At 45.8% G+C, this 20035-nt stretch overlaps 1 protein-coding gene across 1 annotated transcript in view; it reads right to left on the reverse strand.

Moving 5' to 3' along the window:
• Positions 1–20035, reverse strand: part of RNF144A (ring finger protein 144A) — a 72993-nt gene that overhangs the window by 36061 nt on the left and 16897 nt on the right. Inside the window, exons 4-5 of the mRNA XM_086925198.1 lie at positions 11164–11224; positions 1525–1732 (exon numbers count right to left, since the gene is read on the reverse strand). Of these exons, the coding sequence (XP_086781324.1) occupies positions 1525–1732; positions 11164–11224 (269 nt within the window). The remainder of the gene's footprint in view (positions 1–1524; positions 1733–11163; positions 11225–20035) is intronic.

Consider the following 20035-nt stretch of genomic DNA (forward strand, 5'->3'; position numbering starts at 1 on the left):
GAGGCAGCCGCCCGTTCAGTGGGCCGAGGGGAACTCTGAGACAAGTCCTGAGTCCCGACAATCTCCTGCAACGCCACAGGGAGCCCCGAAGGGATTTGCGGCGAGGCAGGGACGCTGTGGGTCGAAGAGGGGAGCCCTGCAGGACCATGCCCCGACCACACCACTCTCCTACAACCTCAGGCCGAACCCGTCGGCGCAGGGGACAAAGCCACCGGCTACGCCGGGCAGGGCCAAAGAAGCCTACAGAACCGCAGTGTAGGCTTTCATCTGGGCACTAGTCATTCCGACGCCAGGAAACGGCGGGTAGGGTGGCGACTGGCGGGGCGTATGTCCCAAGGGGAACCCGCGCCCTCCACTGAACGAGGACAAGGCCTCGGACACAAGCTGCAGGACCTACCAGCTGGAGAGCGACACCCTTGGGGCCATGGCGCAGGGCAATGCCGCAGACGGAATCGGCGGTTCCTGGCTTCCGAGGTAGGGGACGGACGCTGGGACGACACAGACCTGGAAGAGCGGGCGACAGCAATTTCATCCGTCGCTCCCGCTGGGACTTCGGTTTCAGGTGCTGACAAGCTTCGCAGTCCGTAGAGTCATGGTGCTTGCCCAAACACCACATGCAGATAGGGTGAGGGACCGTCGCCGACATCTGGCGTGCACAATCCGTACACGTCTTGAAGTCCGAAGGCCTACTCACACTGTTTCTAAATGCAAGGCGTGAAAAGGAGGCCTGAAAACAGGCCAGGGCATGATCCGGATCCACAGTGCACGCAGAAAAAAGAAAACTGACGTTGGCGCGCTGGGGTGGGGCTTATGTGACCTTGCTGACAACATGCCTGCGAGAGACATCGGGGCTGAGTTACGTGGTTACGTCCCCAGGCGCGCAGAGATGCCGTGGCAAAGAAAATTTTTCGGGATCCAGTCTTGCGCCTGGGGATAATTCTACGTTAAGGAATCTGCGGCTAGTAGTCTCTATCAGATTAATGCGGCTCAGCAGTCGAGTGGGACCTGGGGTCTAGTCAGAGTGGAAGTGACAACAGGAGGATGGTCAGAGAGTGATGAGGAAGGCAGGGGTTTCGACTGAAGAGCAGCAGGGAAGGTAGGGGATGAGACAGAAGTGAAGGCAGGGACAGAGGTCACAATGTGATGACACAAATGGGGACTAACAGAGAGCTGTAGACAAAGGCTTGGCAAATTACTAGGCCCCGCAAATCTTGCCTAGCTTTTTAGAATGGTTACCATAACTGTCAAAATGCTTACATGTACAAGCAAAGCAATTAAAGTTCAAGCATTAGCTTGCATACCTAAAACCATGTACTGCCTGTTTCCGAGAGACTACTCATCTATAAAGATAAACATTTTTCTTGTCTAGGCATCAAGCCATTCAATGTCACTCCTATATTTATTTTGTTGCAAAATTAGATTTCTTGCATACATATTTTTTCAAATAAGGGTAATCAGTATACCGTCACAAGAAATATAAAATGTGTTTATGCTAATGGCATTATCATACAATACAATAAATACCTAGCTTCTCCAGGAAGAAAGGTAATTGGCAGGTTATCTGAGCAGCCCTGTCCAGGATGCCAGTTGGCTTTACATACAGAACAGAATTCAATTTCACAAGCATTGCACTGTATTAGTTGTGGATTTAGAGGTGCTGCTTCTTGAAGTTGGCAGACTGCCTGGCAGGAAGAAGATGGACACCAGGTTCGACATGGATCCAAAAGAATTTCTAAAAAAGAAAGCCCAAAACACATTTATAATGTCAGCATTCACTAACAAGGCAAAAGGAAACATAGACGCAGGCGATACTCAGAAAGCATCCACCTTTACCTACTAGCACGTTTTACTTTCAATTTTACGTGCCAATTGTCTGTATTTAATACTGCAATATGTGTGGTTGTGCTGCTGTCGAGGCTTCTAATGTTAGTATCTGCCTCAAGTCCATTCACTATGTACATTGAATGGCCAATTTAGCAAGGTACTAAAGTTAATAGCACGCACAGAAAACACAACACTAATCCAAAAGATAAAGAATTATAGAAACATACAGGTCCAGATTCACACACTACAATGTCTCAAAGCATACATATCTACCCCTTAAGTGCACAAGGTGTGCAAAGGGACTTTCCTTCTCGTTCGCAACCCTTGATATAATGCAGTTTACAAAGCCCACTCACACATCATAATTGTGGAGCTTTTGGTGTGAAGAAGGTGAATCGCTTACAATGCAATTCAAATTAATGCACTGAAACAGAAATTGTGTGATGATAGTTTTACTGTCACAAATTGCTGGGGCACCATGGTTTCCACAGTAGCCACACCTATGAGACATTGCTAGGATCAATGTGGAAGAATTAGAGGCATTGAGGAAGTCAAATGACCAGCTTAGTGATGAACTGTGCTATGCATGTTCATAATGGGCAGAATGTTTACGTAGGGATCTCTCACGGAGAGGGTGAAAGATATGGTGAGATCTGGCAATATTAGGACAACTCCAATTTGAGTGAGTTTTGGTGGCTTAGTGGATGAGGCATTATACAGGGGTTCTGTGCAAATGGCTCAGTACCGGTCAAAATATTTTCTTGTTGACTGAGCCTTGCAGCAATTAGCTGATACTATGTTTTGCATGCAGAGGCAACAAGGAGAGGTAATGATAATGAAGACAGATAAGTAGCCTGTGGAACACCATTCATACAAACAGGTTTTGATTGTTGCATAGCTAGCAATTCGGTGAATATTGCACTAAGCAGTGTGAACCAGCCAGGACTTATTTGCAGCACTAACTAAATGGTACTTCAGACACTCTATGAACCTCAAAAGTACTTATGTCAAGAGTCCTTGTAAGACTGCAGGAGTTTCATAGCACCTGGATAAGAAATATATGAGGTTTCCTGCAACCAATCTGACAGCTTTGTGGCTTCAAGGCGATGCAATAAATCACTGTCCAGTTAGTGCTACTTCTTATAAAAATGAAAAGTACTTTATTATGCAACCACTTCTCTTAAGCTTTGCAGCAGCACACCTTGTTTCAAGCAGAATCCACAGTGTTTAGCACTTACAATCCATTTTAACAGAGCTAACAGTGAGTGAGACTCACTTCCAGCTAAGGACCACAAATCGTGTAGCAACATAAATAAATAACGAATATGCTACTTACCAGTATGCATCTGTTCTTGGCATGTAGGGCTGCTGACATTCACATCTGTGCATAGATCGCCGCCTAGTGTTGGGTCCGGATGATTGCACATTGTTGTCCTGGAAGAGTCTTCGAAGTATCACGAGATAGGTGGCTCCTCCCCTGGACTACAGTGCGCATGGGCATCCTCTCCATCCTCAGATTGTTTTTCGCCCTTGTGGCAGAGATGGAGTATGATACAGTAAGTGATATCCATGCTACATAGTAATTCTGAATGCTACAGCTGCTACAGGCGCCGGGGAGGGAGGTGGGCGATATGAATGTCAGCAGCCCTACATGCCAAGAACAGATGCATACTGGTAAGTAGCATATTCGGTTCGAGGCATGTGGGCTGCTGAATTCATATCTGTGCATAGATTACATAGCAGCCCCACCTGTTAGCGGCGGCTGCCCGTGCCAGCTGCAGCAGTCTGAAAAAGAGTTTTGAGAACAGCCTGTCCTACAGCTGCCTGCTGTTTAGAATGCACATCTACGCAGTAGTGTTTCATAAATGTATGTGCGGTGGACCAAGTGACTGCCTTACATATCTCTTCTAAAGGAATATTCCCCAGGAAAGCCATGGACGCTCCTAACTTACGTGTGGAGTGTGCTCGTGGTGGAATGGTTAGTGTGCGTTTAGCCTTAGCATAGCAAATCTGTATACACTTAACGATCCACCGGGCTATCCCTGCTTTGGAAATTGGGTTGCTTTGTGCTGTGGAGAAAAGGCAACAAAAAGCTGTTTTGTTTTTCTGAAATCCTTTGTTCTGTCTATACAGTACATTAGAGCCCTTTTGACGTCTAACGTGTGTAGGGATCTCTCCGCGACATTTTGTGGATTAGGAAAGAAAACCGGTAGTTCTATGGTCTGGTTCATGTGGAACTGCAAAATCACCTTAGGCATAAATGTAGGGTTGGTGCGTAATACAACCCTATTTGCGTGGACCTGTATGAATGGCTCTTGAATGGTTAGTGCCTGGAGTTCACTATCTCTCCTCAGTGAGGTAATGGCTACTAGGAAAGCAACTTTCCAGGTCAGAAATTTAACCTCACAAGAGTGTAGAGGTTCAAAAGGTGGCCCCATCAATCTGGTGAGGACCACATTCAGGTTCCAGACTGGTGACGGTGGGTGTCTGGGAGGGATCACTCTTTTAAGTCCTTCCAGAAAAGCTTTAATGGCAGGCACCCTGAATAATGAGAGGTGCTGCCTGTTCTGAAGATAGGCTGCCATGGCGGATAAATGTATACGAATGGAACTGTACGCTAGATTACATCTGTATAAATGCAACAAATAACAGATAATGTTTTGAATAGATGCATCCAGTGGGTTAATGTCATTGTTGGTACACTATATGACAAACCTTTTCCATTTAGCCGCATAGCATGCTCTGGTTGTGGGCCGTCTTGCCTCCTTGATGATATTCATACATTCTGGCGGCAAGTTGAGGTAGCCAAATTCTAGGACTTCAGGAGCCAGATCGCCAGGTTGAGCTGTTGCGGATCTGGATGCTGAATGTCGCCATGGCTCTGCGTCAAAAGCCTGGGTGTGAGGCGTAGCCTTTGATGCGGTACCACGGATAGTTCTAGAAACGTGGTGTACCATGGTTGGCGTGCCCACATTGGAGCAACCAGGATGAGGGTCGTCGAGTGTTGCCGTAGTTTGCGTGCCACCAGCGGTATCAAAGGTGCTGGGGAAAAAGCGTAAGCAAATTTGCCTGATCAGTTCATCCATATCGCATTGCCCTGCGACTGTGGATGTGGGAACCAGCTTGCAAAGTTTTGGCATTTTGCGTTTTCCCTTGTGGCAAACAGGTCTACCTGTGGATGACCCCACTGCTGGAAGTACGGTTAGAGCACTGATGGATGTATCTCCCACTCGTGCATCTGGTGGATGTGTCTGCTGAGCAGACCCACCATCTGGTTGTCCTTGCCCGGGAGGTGTTCCGCCATGAGGAAGATGTTCCTCTGAATGGCCCACTTCCACATGCTTTGAGCCAGATGAGACAATTGTGGAGAGTGTGTTCCTCCCTGCTTCTGTATGTAGTACATGGCAGTCATGTTGTCCGTCCGGATCAACACGACCTTGTTGCACAAGTGTACCTTGAAAGCTTTCATCGCCATGAAGATTGCCATCATTTCCAGAAGGTTGATGTGCATCTTCTTTTGCTGTGCTGTCCATAGTCCCTGCACTGTGTAGTGGAGTAAATGAGCTCCCCATCCCTGGAGAGACGCGTCCGCCGTCAGTACAATTTGTGGCACAGGCTCTTGGAACGGTCGGCCCTTGCAAAGGTTTCGTGGGTTCCACCAATGCAGCGAGTTGAATGCCCGACCGCTCACCAACACTAGGTCTTTTAACTGTCCTTGAGCCTGATTCCACTGACGTGCTAAGCACTCCTGAAGCGGACGCATGTGTAGTCTCGCGTGCAGGACTATGAAAATGCAGGAGGCCATCATGCCTATCAACTGCATGAACAATTTCGCTGGAAGCGAGTGTTGAGGTCTGAATTTTTTTTTTATCAGCAATTGCATGCTGTTTATTCTCGCTGAATTTGGCTGAGCTTTGGCTGCCAGAGTGTTGATTGTCGCGCCCAGGTACTGTCGCACGTGTGCGGGCTGAAGATGTGACTTCGGAGAATTCAGTGAGAATCCCAGACTGTGAAGAAGATGAATGGTGTGGGACATGTGTCTGGCACACTGCTGGGCCGTCTTTGCTTGAATAAGCCAGTCGTCCAGATAAGGGTAGACATGTATGTGCTGTCTCCTGAGGTGTGCTGCTACTGTCGCCAGACACTTTGTGACCACCCTGGGTGCCGTCGTTACTCCGAAAGGGAGGACTTTGAACTGATAATGTTGATGTTGAATAGTGAACCTGAGATACTGTCTGTGTGAAGGGTGTATGGGTATATGGAAATAGATCCAGTGTTGCGAGGAAGTCTCCCTGACTGAGTAACGGCAGAACCTGCTGTAAGGTGAGCATATGAAAATGCTCTGACAGAATGTAACTGTTTAGAGGCCTGAGTTCCAGTATAGGTCTGAGAGACCCGTCCTTTTTGGGTAATAAAAAGTACAGAGAGTACACCCCTGACCTTTGCTCTTTAACAGGCACGAGCTCTATGGCCCCTTTTTGCAGCATGCTGACGACCTCCTGCTGCAATAAGTGCAAGTGCTCTGCGGACATAGGACGGTGTCTTGGTGGGATGTTGGGTGGAGTGGACGTTAATTCCAGACAATACCCGTACTGTACAATGTCTCTCACCCACCTGTCTGTGGTGATGGACTTCCAGGCTGGCAGGAACTGTTGTAGTCTCCCCCCAACAGGTGTTATATGGTCGGGGGCAGTGACAGGGCATCACGGTTTGGTATTGGCAGAGGATCTGGAACGGTTGTTTCCTTTGCCTCTGATGTTGTTTCCACGATATCCACCCCGGTTGTTCTTATTGTAGGTGGATTGTGTACCTCCCTTATTGTATTGTGTCTGTTGTGTTGACTGGCCTCTTGAGGGGCCCCTAGTATTGGAGCGACGAAAGGAGCCACCCCGAAACTGCTGTGACTGCAGAGCCCCCATAGACTTTGCAGTCTCTGTGTCTTTTTTAAGTTTTTCAAGGGTGGTGTCAACCTCAGGTCCGAATAAGAAGTCTGGGTTAACTGGCTGATTGAGGATAGAAGTTTGTATTTCAGGTTTGAATCCTGAAATTCTCAACCAGGCGTGTCTCCTTAACATAACGCTAGTGTTGATGGACCTGGCTGCAGTGTCAGCTGCGCCTAGAACGCACTTGATGGAAGCATTGGTTATCAGTTTCCCCTCCTGGATGAGTAGTTCTGCCCCCTCCTTGTACTGATCAGGTAGGTGTTGCATCAGTGTCTCAAGGGTATCATAATGTGACCGGTCATATCTGGCCAAGAGTGCCTGAGTGTTGGCAATGCGCCAGATGTTAGCCGCCTGCGCAGCTACTCTTTTTCCTGAAGTTACCATAACTTTAGACTCTTTGTCAGGAGGAGGAGCATCACCTGTAGTCTGGGAGTATGCTCTCTTACGTGCATTAGAAACAACCAATGAGTCCAATGGCAACTGTCCCCTTATATAAGGAGGGTCCACAGGGGCCGGTCTATATTTCTTCTCAATCCGTGGGTTTAACACCCTGGCTCTAGTGGTGTCTTTAAAAATGTCACCAGCATGCTTAAGGACCCCTTTGAGCATGGGTAGGGTTTTGACTGTTGTTTCTGAAGTGGAAAAGGTGTCGACCAGAAAGTCTTCATCCACAGGGTCAGCATGTAGCTCGGCGTCATGATTACTGGCTGCCCTTTCAATAAGGGCGTTAAAGGCAGTTGTGTCCTCAGTAGGAGATGTTTTCACACTGTACACATGTGTCAGGGCCAGTCTGCGGATCCCTTGAGTCAGCAGGGTCCGCCCCTTGTTGGTCTTGATCATCAGGATCAGTGTCCACATGATAGAAGTCATCCTCATGTTCATCATCCCCTGCATCCACATCTGAGTATGTTGGGGAAAAATTTTGAGGTTCCTGTCTATAGTGATGGAGGGGTTCCACAAGAGCTGGAGATGTTGTTAAAACTCTCTTCTTCTTCAAGGGAATCTTATATGATTCCATGGGAGTTTCTGGCATTAATTTTCTTTTGTATATGGACAGTCTACCAGTTTCCGAGTCGATTAATTGCCTCAGCTCCTGGTCTTCAGGCTCTTCTGCAGCCTCCATTTCTGCCGATACTTGTTTAGTGGCGCCGATAGCTTGTTTCGGCTTGAACATCTTCGGACGCACCGAGAATGGCAACCCGAATTCGATAGGTGTCGACGCGGTCTGAACTTGTCCGACCAGCTTCGGCGTCGGGGCCTTCTTCGGTCCGACCGCTGTAGCCTTATCCTTGATGCGTTGGAGTGACTCCGACACTTCCTTGGCTATGAATGGACTGGGGCGCGTCGACTTTTGGCTTTATAGAAAGTTTTCCTAACTTGAGCTAAGATAGTAACATCCGAACCCAATGGCGGAAAAAAACAATCTGAGGATGGAGAGGATGCCCATGCGCACTGTAGTCCAGGGAAGGAGCCACCTATCTCGTGATACTTCGAAGACTCTTCCAGGACAACAATGTGCAATCATCCGGACCCAACACTAGGCAGCGGTTTATGCACAGATATGAATTCAGCAGCCCACATGCCTCTAACATAGACTAAATGGGTCTGAACCCATTCTCCTACCATTTGGGTGACACACCTCTCTGGTTAGGCAAGGTAAGTACATTATTAATATTTCTTAACAAAATTAATATGCTAGTACACCCGCCCTAACCTGCTTCCCTAAGTACTAAAGTTAATGATGTGTGTACAGATCAAGGAAGAGTTAATATCAATATCTAGGGCCGGATAGCGGTAATCTGCTGCCCCTTTAAAAAATGTCAGGTCTTGCAATTATGATTAGAAAGCATCATCACTAAAAAAGCAGATTTACGTTTAGATGGGTACATCTTTAATATTTCATTAAAATAACATTTCCTGAAAAAGAATCCTATTGGGTTGTGCCCATAAAGAACTTCATTGGTGATTGGGCATATTCCCATCACGTTTATGCTCTATGAAAAATAATGTAAATAATAGCAATGTTATTCTAATGAGTCCACATCCTGTGTTGTCCTTAAGGGTGGTAAACATAGATGAGCTTTACGTTGTTTGACTGCTGTTACACTTTTTAAATAGATGGACATTGAAGAGTACAACACATAACAAGACAAGGTGTATAGGTGTTGGGTCTTTAGACATTCCAAATTAAATTTTTGAAAGTGGATCACTGTTTGTTGCAACCTTCGTGACTTTCTACTTCTCTAACCCTGTGCCTGCTAATATCAGTTTCTAACAATCCTCCATATTCTCATTCCAAGTGTCTGAGTCTACCTTTCATCAACCGTTGATCTCCTGTTCTACAGCTCCACTGTTGTGTTTCGTGATGTTCTTGCCTCTATCTCTCCCTGCACCCCCTTGCTGAAAGCCACTGTAGAAGAGAAGAGAATGTTGATAAACAATTGAGAGGTTGAATCCTACATCAAAGATGTATTTTAGTCTTGACATACGCTCCAGTTAATGTTTCCCGGCCAATTGTGTATGTTGGTATTTCTAAATTCAATATTATATGGTGTTCTGTTCAAGTCCTGGTATGGGTGTCACTTTCTTTTTTTTTTATTTCAGGGGTTGCACCTCTACATCAAAGCACCTGCATCAACCTTTACCAGAGTCTGAATGTTCCCGTCCCCCTGTTTCATGGATTCACGCTTCCATCTCCAGTGAGCCAGCCATTGCGCTTTCCATATCCCCTGGCTTTTTTGTATAACATTGAATCATCATGCTCTTATTCACTACCCCTCAGTGCTCCAATAAGCCTACATTAAGTACCTGTTACAATGGAACACATGTTGCTCTGCTTGGGCAAGGGTGGTAGCAGAAAATTCCTGACATGGCCACATTCACATGATGTTGAGGTAGAACATCTGCTACCCAGTAGTTTAAGGTGCGAGGGCAGGAGGTTTCATAGGTCCTCGTTCACTTCTGTTCTACACTTGGTAATATTTGGAAACTCATAGCACTCGGACTTCAAGCTCACAAGAAATTCTCCAATGCTATCATGAATCAGCCTATCTAAGGCTTCGCAGTATGGTTGTGGTCTCAAAGGACCTCCGGATGTGTCAATTCATGCCGCACAATTTGCCCGGCTCATTTAAACAACAGTCTTCGGCATTGGAACTCAGAATCTCCTTTTTGTGGTAAGATTATGCTGGAAGATCTCATTGCGTTCAAGTTGTTATGGAGGGCAGCAATCTAAGAGACTTTAGGAGTTGCACCTGCTGAACTGAACAAAAAACCTAATTCTAACTCAAATGTTAAGCATTTCAAAAATAATTTCTCCATGTAACATCACAGATCTGTTCCATATCCAAATTACAAGAATTAGCACTCCTTGAGCTTTTTCACTCTAGGATCATGTTGATCAGTAATTGATCACTGGAGAATTCTGATGTGAAATAACACTGGCAAGAAGATTATACTGTTTGCTGTGATTTTAATGATCATTTTGAATTCCTAGGCTCCCGTGCAACCTAAAAATTGATTAAATGCAGATACAATTGCACCAAAAAGTAGACAGTGTGTATGGTCTCTGCTAGAAAAAAACTTGCCAACATACTCAGAGATTTGACTTTTGTGTGCTGATGAGCGAGTACTGCTCAAAGACCCCTATAATCCTCTTTTCTTCATCCCAGTTGCCAAAGACAGAGGCATTATACATTTTACAGCCCCACACTGGTATCTAGATTGGGCCTAGGGTATGTTCTAATGGCTTCGTGTCAACCAAACTTGCCTGGATAGGACGGCTTATATCCCATTTACCAGTGTTTACATATCCTTGTTCCATTGTCAGTTTCTTCATGTCCTACTGTCAGTATTGTCTCAGTAAGGCAATAGACTCAGTGCTGCTATTACCAGTCTCAGTGCCTACCTCTTTCTGACTTTGTGCCTGTGCCTACCAGTAACTGTGTCTTTGCCTATCAGTTTCAGTGTTCTTGTGCTTTCCAATGTTACTATGTGTACAGGACAAGCAGTGTTTACTAAAGTATATGTCTTCCAATGTCATTTACACTTTGTGCCTTGCCTTACTCTGTGGGTTTCTCTAATGTGTACTGGCTGTGTGTAGGTCCACGGGGTGGGCACCAAGTTGCACCAAACAAGTGTTGAGGGAGGAGCTAGACACAATGATGGTGCTGGGGACAGGTGTGGCGCAGAATGTAGACAAGATCATATGGCATGCATAACTAGGTCGAACAGGGCTGCCCTAATACTTAGTGCAAAAACATTTGCACTGGGTGGTCTTCAGGCTTTAGTGATGATTTGGTGTTTAGGTTTAAGAAATGTGAATATCAGCTGCACACGGCTTTTGAGTCCAAGATCAATGTCTAATCACCCCAAAAAAATATATATATCCACTTACCTCTTTCAAACTGTAGTTTCTTATACATCTGCATTATGTCCACTGCAACCATACACTCAATCTATATAAAAATAAATCATTATCAAATTAGAAAACAACTTCTGACCTCTATATAGGGGTATAACAGTCCTATGCAATGGCTCGGATAATTTATCAGTACATTCTGAAAGGGTTACAATTCCTGACCTATTGTAACACAGTGCTTGTAGCCCTGTTGCAGCAAGGTGCAGAAACAAAAGTAAATACCAAGCACTATTAAAGATAACAGGTCTGGCTGTGACTTGTTTTTTCTTTTCATTATAACCATAGAACACAAAGATTTTTTTTTTAAACATGTCACCTCACATAGGGGCAGTAAGTTTACACTAAACAAATTGAATAAAAAAAATCATTAACTATATGAGCATATAGCAGATCATTTTAACAGAACAATTTGTAGGTTTACTTCCACTGTTGTGATTCATATTGGAGAAAAGAAAAGATCCTACTAGCTTTGAGTTACGGTAATCCGAAGACAGCATAAACACACAGATGGCATAAAACACAAACAGGATAAAGAATCTAACCCCTTCACTGCGGCGGCTATTCCGCCGCAGTGCTAAGAGGGGAGGGCGGCCTAGCGGCGGGCACATGCTGGTGACGGAACCGCTCCGTCACCAGCGTCGGTTGCGCTGTGCGTATGACGGAGCGGTTCCGTCACGGCCCCGCCCGCTCAATAGAATGCTCAGGGCAGGCGCGGAATCCGAAAAAGGGTTTTTAAGGAGTGGTGTGATATGAAGTGGAACCACATCATACCGGACTATTTATCAACAGAATTTGGTGTCAACACAGTCTGAGAAAAAGTAGGGTTTGGGGGAAGATGTGGTTTCAGGGGGAGGTAGGAAAGGGGTAAAGGGGCATGAGGACAAACCAGCAAGATGAGGTTAACTTTCAATAGAACGTTCAGGGCGATCCCGATCTCCGTTGGTTTTCCAGGCAGAAAGTTGGCAAAAGGTTTTTAAGTCTCACATCATGCAGTTTGTGGAAAGGAGAAGTAGACTCTAAAACCAGCGGAGTGTGCACAACCTGGGGGCACCCCATGGGGGTTAGGAGTCACTCCAAAATAGGCCAGCAGCAGGTTCCAGCGAAGGTCCATGTCAGCTGGGCAGTTTTAGGGAAAAGGCCTCTGGAAGCTTGCTTTGTCCCTGTGGTGTCACTTCTACGGTCCTAGGTTAAAGGCATGCAGGTCCAGTCCTTCAAGTTCTTCAGACAGCAGGGCAGTCTTTCTGATTCTTCACAGGTCAAGTAGTGTTTTGGGGAGAGATCTATTGGGTCCACTTTAATGTCCAGTGACACCTCTGCCCAGGATGTGCATTGTTTATGGTCCCAGAGAGCAGAGACTCTCCCGCCAGGGTCCAGAAACATGTCTGTGTCTGGCCAGCTGCCTAAAGTCAGTCACTGACCACACCGAGGTTGGTAGGGGGCACATCTGAGTACATGCTTAAATAAATCTCACACGGTCATCAGTGTGTATTTATTACAAGGAGTTGTTTGGTACCATGAAGCCATCATGGTGCTGTGGAACTCGAGTTGATGAGTTTCCAGCCCATGTTCTCTCTATGGATTCTCTGGCACTTACAACACTAAGGAATATACCCTAATTTTATAGGCACAATTCTGCTTGTGCAGATGTGTCCACACCTGTGATATAATGCACCATACCTCAGGCCTGTTAAGGCCTGCTAGAGGGGACTTAACTATATCTTAGGCAGTGCAAGCTGGTATGGCACATGCTGCAGTGGCAGTCAAAATGCCCTACGTTAGGGGGCCCTAGGGGACAGTTCCAATGCCTTTGGTACCCAGGTGCGATTTACTAGGGACTTAGGGCTAGATGTAGGTCGCCCAATACCGGTTGGTAACGGCCGAAATCACCGAATTTCGGCCGTTACCGACCGGTATTGGGAATTTGTAATGTAGGACCCCAAAAAATACCGATTCAGTAAATACGAATCGGTAAATACTGAATCGGATGTTACCGAATCTGTAGATGATATGTAGCAAGCACATCTAAGAGTGCTCATGTGTATTAAGGATTCAGTATTTACCACCAACTAATAGTTGGTGGTAAATTTCAAAAACCTTAAAAAAAGCTATTTGTGTTTTTTTCAACTGTGCCATGTGGCAGACATACATGCCCTTAGGGCATGTATGTGTGCCACATGTGCACCCATGCACTATACAGGGGTGCAACAGGGTGTCAATGTGACACCCTGCCACCCTTGTAAGTCTACCCCCTATTACCGATTCGGTATTTACAGAATCAGTAATTCTCATTCATTCCTATGGGCCTCCAGGCCTATAAGAATGAATGGGGAATACCGAATCGGTAAATACTGAAAAGGTATTTACCGAATTTTACAGATTCAGTAAAATTTACTGAATCATTAGCTACATATCATTTACCAATTCTAAAATACCGAATCGGTAAAGTTCTGTATTTTAGACTCGGTAAATGATATTTACCTACATCTGGCCCTTAGTGACTGGTCAACTGTGGGATCGTTTTTAGGGAAGAAACACTGTCACAGGGGACCTGATTGGCAGGGGCCGTGTGCACTACAATCAAAACAACATCAATGTCCAGGCAAAAAGTGGAGGGCTGACCATGTCAAAAGAAGCACTTTCTCACAGGGCCCACAAACGAAAGAGGATGAAACTAACCTTCCCTTGAAGAGTCTTCATCTTCTAAGTGGAAGAACTTGGAAAGGCCATCTGCATTGGCATGAGCAGTTCCAGATCTGTGTTCCACTGTAAAGGCCATTCCCTGTAGGGATATTGACCACCTTAGCAGGTTGGGATTCTATTTTGCATCTGTTGTAACCACCCGAGAAGCATGTGTTCTTTCTGAACTAGGAAGTGAGTGCCAAACAGGTATGGCCTCAACTTCTTCTGGGCCAAGACCACAGCAAAGACTTACCTCTCAATGGAACTACAATGCTGCTCTCTAGAGAATAGTCTCCTGCTTATGAAAGCAATAGGAATGACATGACCCTCATCACTGGATTGGGCTAGGACTGCACCTATTCAATGCTCAGAGGCATCTGTCCGTACAAGGAACTGCTTGGAGCAATCTGGAGCCTTCAGTACTGGGGCAGAGCACATTACATACTGCGTGTCAAAAGGCTTTTAAAAGCTCACTGTAGAGTTCACGTTCTTTGGCATCTTCTCGGAAGTGAGTTCTGAGAGGGATCTCACTATGGACCCGAAATTCTTCTGAAACCCCCTCTAATAGCGAGTCAATCCAAGGAAGGCCCTGGCTTGAGTCTGGGATTTTGGCACTTCCCAGTTTAGAATGGTCTGGATCTTGGGCTGGAGTAGCTGAACATGGCTTCCACCCACCAGGTGGGTAGAGTATACAACCTTTCCCTGCCCTGTCTGGCATTTGCTTGCCTTGAAAGTGCGGCCTGCACTTCTAAGAGCCTCAAAGACCTTTCCAAGGTGGATCTGGCGATCCTACCAGGTGGGGCTATAGACAGCAATAACATCTAGATAAAATGCACTATAGGATTCCAGCCCAGCAAGGACCTTGTTCACCAACCTCTGGAAGGTGGCAGAGGCATTCCTTAGTCCAAAGGGCATCACAGTCAACTGGAAGTGCTCACTCGGAGTGGAGAATGCAGTTTTTTGCTATAGAGGTCAGGCCTATCTGCCAGTACGCTGAAGTGAGATAAAAATACTCAGATATTTGGCGGCCCCATACCTGTCAAGTAACTTATCTGCCCTAAGAATTGAACGAGCCTCAGTCTATCACAGCATTGAGGCCCTTATAGTCCTCACAAAAATACATTTCTTTCTTTTCACTCTTGGTGTGAGGTTTGGGGACTAAGACAACTGGGCTAGCCCATGGGCTCTGAGGGTTCAATGACACCCAATCCCAGCATCTTGCTTACTTCAGTTTGGATGCTCTCTGACATGATCAGACCGCCTGTAAATTTTGTTTTTGACAGGTATGCTGTCACCAGTGTCCACATCATGGGTACACCAGCTAGTCTGAACAGGGGTCCGAGAGACGAGCTCAGCATACTGACTTAGGACTTGCTTGCATTTAGCTTGCTGATTGTCCGTGAGGGTGCCTGACAAGGCCACTCCATCCACAGACCCATCATTGGGATTCCTGGAGAGGAGATCAGGGAAAGGTTTACTCTCAACTTGTAGTCCCTCAATGGAACCGTAAGCATGGTCACCTCAGTTCAGTCATATTAGGGTTTCAGGCGGTTGACACGTCCCTTTTGGGGTATTTACAACTACCAAAGTCCACTAGATAGGTGACCTACCCTTTACTTTCAAGGGCAAGGTAGGGCCCACTCCACTTATCTTGGAGATCTGTAGGGGACACAGGCCCAATACCCATACCTTCTGCCCTGGTTTCAACTCAACTATGGCAGCTTTCTGGTCATACCACTGCTATTGAAGCTCTTTGCTGGCCTGAAGGTTTTGGCTTGCTTTTTCCATGTACTAAGCCATCCTGGAACGAAGACCAAGCACATAGTCCACTATGTCTTGTTTTGGTTTTTTGAGAGGCTTCCCCCAACCTTCTCTTACTAGACTCAAAAGTCCCCTAAAAGGATGCCCAAGCAGAACCCCACTGCCTTCTGTGGCACTTTCCTGTAGGTGAAAAGCCGGCATGGAAGTAAGACACCTCATCGCCTTCTGAGTTTTTCATGGAGTCCACCAATCATGCCTTTCAATGTCTGGTTGAATCTCGCCACCAGGCCATTGGTTTGTGGGTGGCATGGTGTAGTGAACTTGTAAGACAATGCATGTGTTTTAAGTGTGCAGACATGACGTTTGTTCCTCTGTCTGATACCTCCTTAGGAAAACCAATCATGGTAAAGACAACAAGGAGGCTTTTTGCCACTACTGGAGCAGTAGTGGCCCTTACGGATATAGCTTTAGGGTACCCGGTGGCATGATCCACTACCACAAGAATATATTTGTTCCCTGAAGCTGTTAGAGGGTACAATGGGCGAACAATGTCGGCCCATATCCTTTCAAAGGGTACCCCAACCACTGGATGTGGAACTAAGGGTGCCTTCTGGATGCCTCCTGCCTTGTCACTGGCTTGGCAGAAGACACAGAACTGACAAAGTCCTTCACCTTCTGAGACATCCCTGGCCCGTAGATGTGATTAACTAATCTACTCCAGGTTTTATCCTGTCCAAGGTGCCCAGCTGAGGGGATAACATGGGCCAAAGTAAGAAGGAACTCTCTAAACCTCTGAGGTACTACCACTCTCCTGGTTGCACCAGGTTTGGGATCTTTGGCATCAGTGTATAGGAGTCCATCCTCCCAAAAAACCCTGGAGCTGCCACTGATATCACCTTTTTCCTGTGCAGCTGCTTGCTGTCTCAGGCTCATAAGACTGGACAGGTTTCTTGTCCCTGGCACAAACCCATCCTAGAGGGCCCACCTGACCCAAGAGATGTGAATAGTAAAGGTCCAATCTCTTCAGGCTCAATTCCCCCTGAAGATAACAAGTCCTCTTCCTGAGAAGAGGGGTTCTGACTTGGAATCTGTTTAGAAGCTGCCCCCCACAGTCTTTTTATCCTTTCTCTTGGAGGGCTGGTCCACTCTTTAAGAATCCAGCACATCTTTTTAACTTTGAACTCTGCTCTTTGCTCTAGTTGGGACACTACCCCATCCTGAGAGACCAAACATGCAGGCATGGGTCCTCGGTTCGACTTCAGCCCAGGGGGACATCTCCAAATTCTTTCTAAGCAGACAGTCTACAGGGACAGTTGAGGACACTGTCACTTTCTGCTTTCCAACTACTCTCCCCAGTCCAACGATACCATAGCCATGGGATTGACTGTGGTGGCACTGTCTGCGTTGGTGACTGGATAGGTCCTTTCAATCAGGTACTGATCTGAGTGAACTAGTTGCTGGGTCACCATGGCGACACTAGCCCCAGCATCTCTCAAGGCCTCTACTCTAATCCCATTAATCAAGGGAAACTGGCTATATTGTTTCATATTAGATGGTCAGGTAGCACAGGATAAATCTACCCCTACCTCACAGACTATTGCCTCACTGAGGCCACTGACATGGTCAGGCCACACCTGGAATCCCATCTGGATAGTAGTAACAGCAGGTGGACTAGAGGCGCGTTTCTTATTTTGATAGCAAACGCCTCCAGTTCGCTGGTCTAATGTCTGACAATTGTGACAACAAGCCTTCATGGGATCCCAGTACTTCCCCTGGTACTCACCCTATGACTGTGAAGAGGCTCTAGGCCCACTCTCCTGAGAAGGTTTTTGGTGGCAGGTACAACACTCTTAGTTGTTTTTGGAGTTACCCTCTTTCCACAGGAGGGGGGTGCATTTTGGCATCTTTCTTTTGGTCTCCCCATCAGTTGTAGTTTTGGTCACTTGTTTTGACCCAGTGGTCTGCCTTCTTTCCCAATTCTTGAGGAGAAAGTGGACCTAGGTCTACCAGAAATTGATGTAGTTTCTCTAGGTGACAATTACTCAAAAGGTGCTCCTTCATTATTAAATTATATAACCCTTCAAAATCATGTACATTGTAACCATCTAACCAACTTCCTAGTGTTTTCACTGAGAAATCTACCCAGGTTTGGCTTTGAGTTTTCCTAGCCTCCCTGAACCTGATCCTACTCTACTCTGTGCTGAATCCAAAGTTCTCAATCAGGGTACTCTTCATGAGGTCATAGGATGTAGCATATTTCTCATTGAATGCAGAAGTCTATTGCTGCACTTTCCTGAAATCATTTCCCACAGGATAGCATTCCACGATTTCCTGTGGACCGGTCTAGCAAGACAGGCTCTTTCAAATGCAATGAACTACTTAGTGGTATCATCACCCTCAATAAATTTAGGGACAATCCCTTTGGGGATTTTGGAATTAAGAAAGTCTACCTCTCTATTTATTATTTTGCTGCCACCAGAGATCGGTCCTAGGCCCATCTCAACTCTCTCCTTTTCTATGGCTAGGAGTTTAGCCTCTAAGGATATCCTCCTGGCCAGTTTCTGAAGATATGAATCTTCAGTCTCTACTTCTTCTGTGATACTACTGGGGTCATTTCCACTAGTGGTGTTTCTATCTGAGGGGGTAGTGGTTGATTCAGAATCCTTCTCCTTCACCACTACCTGGGAATCATTATATTCTTCCCCATTAGTTGGGGGCGGGGGGAGGTCTGACTTGCCATGTCATTCTCTGCCAGCAACTGCTGGAGATAGCTTTTAGTAGGTTTAGGACACTTGACAAGTTTCCATGCTTTGCACAGTTCTTTGAGTTGGGTCAATCTTAGATGTGCATAGGAGCCCAGATTGAGCTCCTGGAGGTCCCTACTTTATCAGTCATGGTTTGTATAATAGTTGGGTTCTTATTAGAGATTTCTTTTTTTACTCTAATGTTTGCTAAGGCCTAACTACTTTACCGACTTTTTAATTTTCCCAACAGTGGGGGATTTAGCCAAGGCCCTAACACTATTTTTAATACATCTGGAAAACAATTGATAAAAATTCTAACTAAAGACAATTTGGGATTTCCTCTTGTGAAATCGATGATCAATCAAGTGGTACAACAAATGAAAAAGTTTTCTATCCCACCGCTGCACCACCAATGTAGGAAGCGGGCTCTGTACATGGCATGCCACTAGGTGGTTATACCGTGCACAGAGTTCAGGGGGTTCCCCCAAAAGTGTACAGGGCTCAATGTAAAACTGAAATTGCTCTATTAGTGGTAGTGCAGTTGAGCAGCCTTAAATTAAGCCTAACACAGAGGACTGCAAAACATTTATTGTACATATCAAAAAAAGCACTTTCTCACGGATAATATTTTGATAATATGGTAAAGTGACATTACTTACTGCAGTATTGGTCCATACTGCTCAATACTTGTAACATACAGACTTGAGGTTTACAGGTCAGTTTAGCACAGAACTGCTTTCCCTTCTTGACCTGTTAATTGACCCTGACAGAGGACAGCTGGCAACGGAACTATATAGGAAGCCCACCGACCAAAACTCACTTCTCCTTTATTAGTTTCCTTCTCAAAACCCTAACGGATAATCTCCCTGTCCGACAAATCCCCTGTCTGAAAAAAAATTGTTCTAGTCTCCAGCCCTTTAAGGCACAGGCCATGACACTTATTGAGCAGCGTCTACAGAAATCCTATTCTCATCAAAATAGGAGGAGAATTCGTAAGAACGAAAGACTTGCCCAACTTGATATGCATGTCAGACCAATGCCTAATAGAACTGCCTGTGTTAAATCTTCCAGCTTCTGGCAGAACACCAAGAGGGTAATGCAGAAGAACTGGACCATCTTGAATACAGGACAAATGACTCTGAAAAAGCCACTTCTTTTAGTTCAAACACAGCAGCAACCTCATAAATTTATTAGTCTACGCCAGACCATGGGTGGCCTCTATTGTATCACAGTCACCCCTCTGGTCCTTTACCAAAATCACAGGACATTTACCCTGCAGTAAATGTGGCATCTAAGATTCACAGAACATGATACTCATCGATATTGGTCTCTCAACACAATGGGAGCTACACTAGCACATGAATTGTAATAGTGAGTGGGTTATTTATCTTTTCACATGCAGGGTTAACTTGGTATTTATCCATCCAGGAATAGGCCTTCTCTGATTCAGAGAAGAAATGTGAATATAGCCCTGTAATTATTTTAAGAGGGGTAGGAAAGAGAAGGGCGTATTTCAGACTGAGTTATTGGAGCTTCTCTATCATGATCATAATGCAGGCCCTGTGCTGCTGGACAACAAGTGTGAAGTCTGTAAATATAAGGAGTAGAGAGGAGACCACAGTGATCAGGATCCTGGTTCTGAACCTCTGCAGGATGTAGTCTTG

Source organism: Lissotriton vulgaris, chromosome 6, assembly GCF_964263255.1.
Source record: "Lissotriton vulgaris chromosome 6, aLisVul1.2, whole genome shotgun sequence".
NCBI lineage: Eukaryota > Metazoa > Chordata > Amphibia > Caudata > Salamandridae > Lissotriton > Lissotriton vulgaris.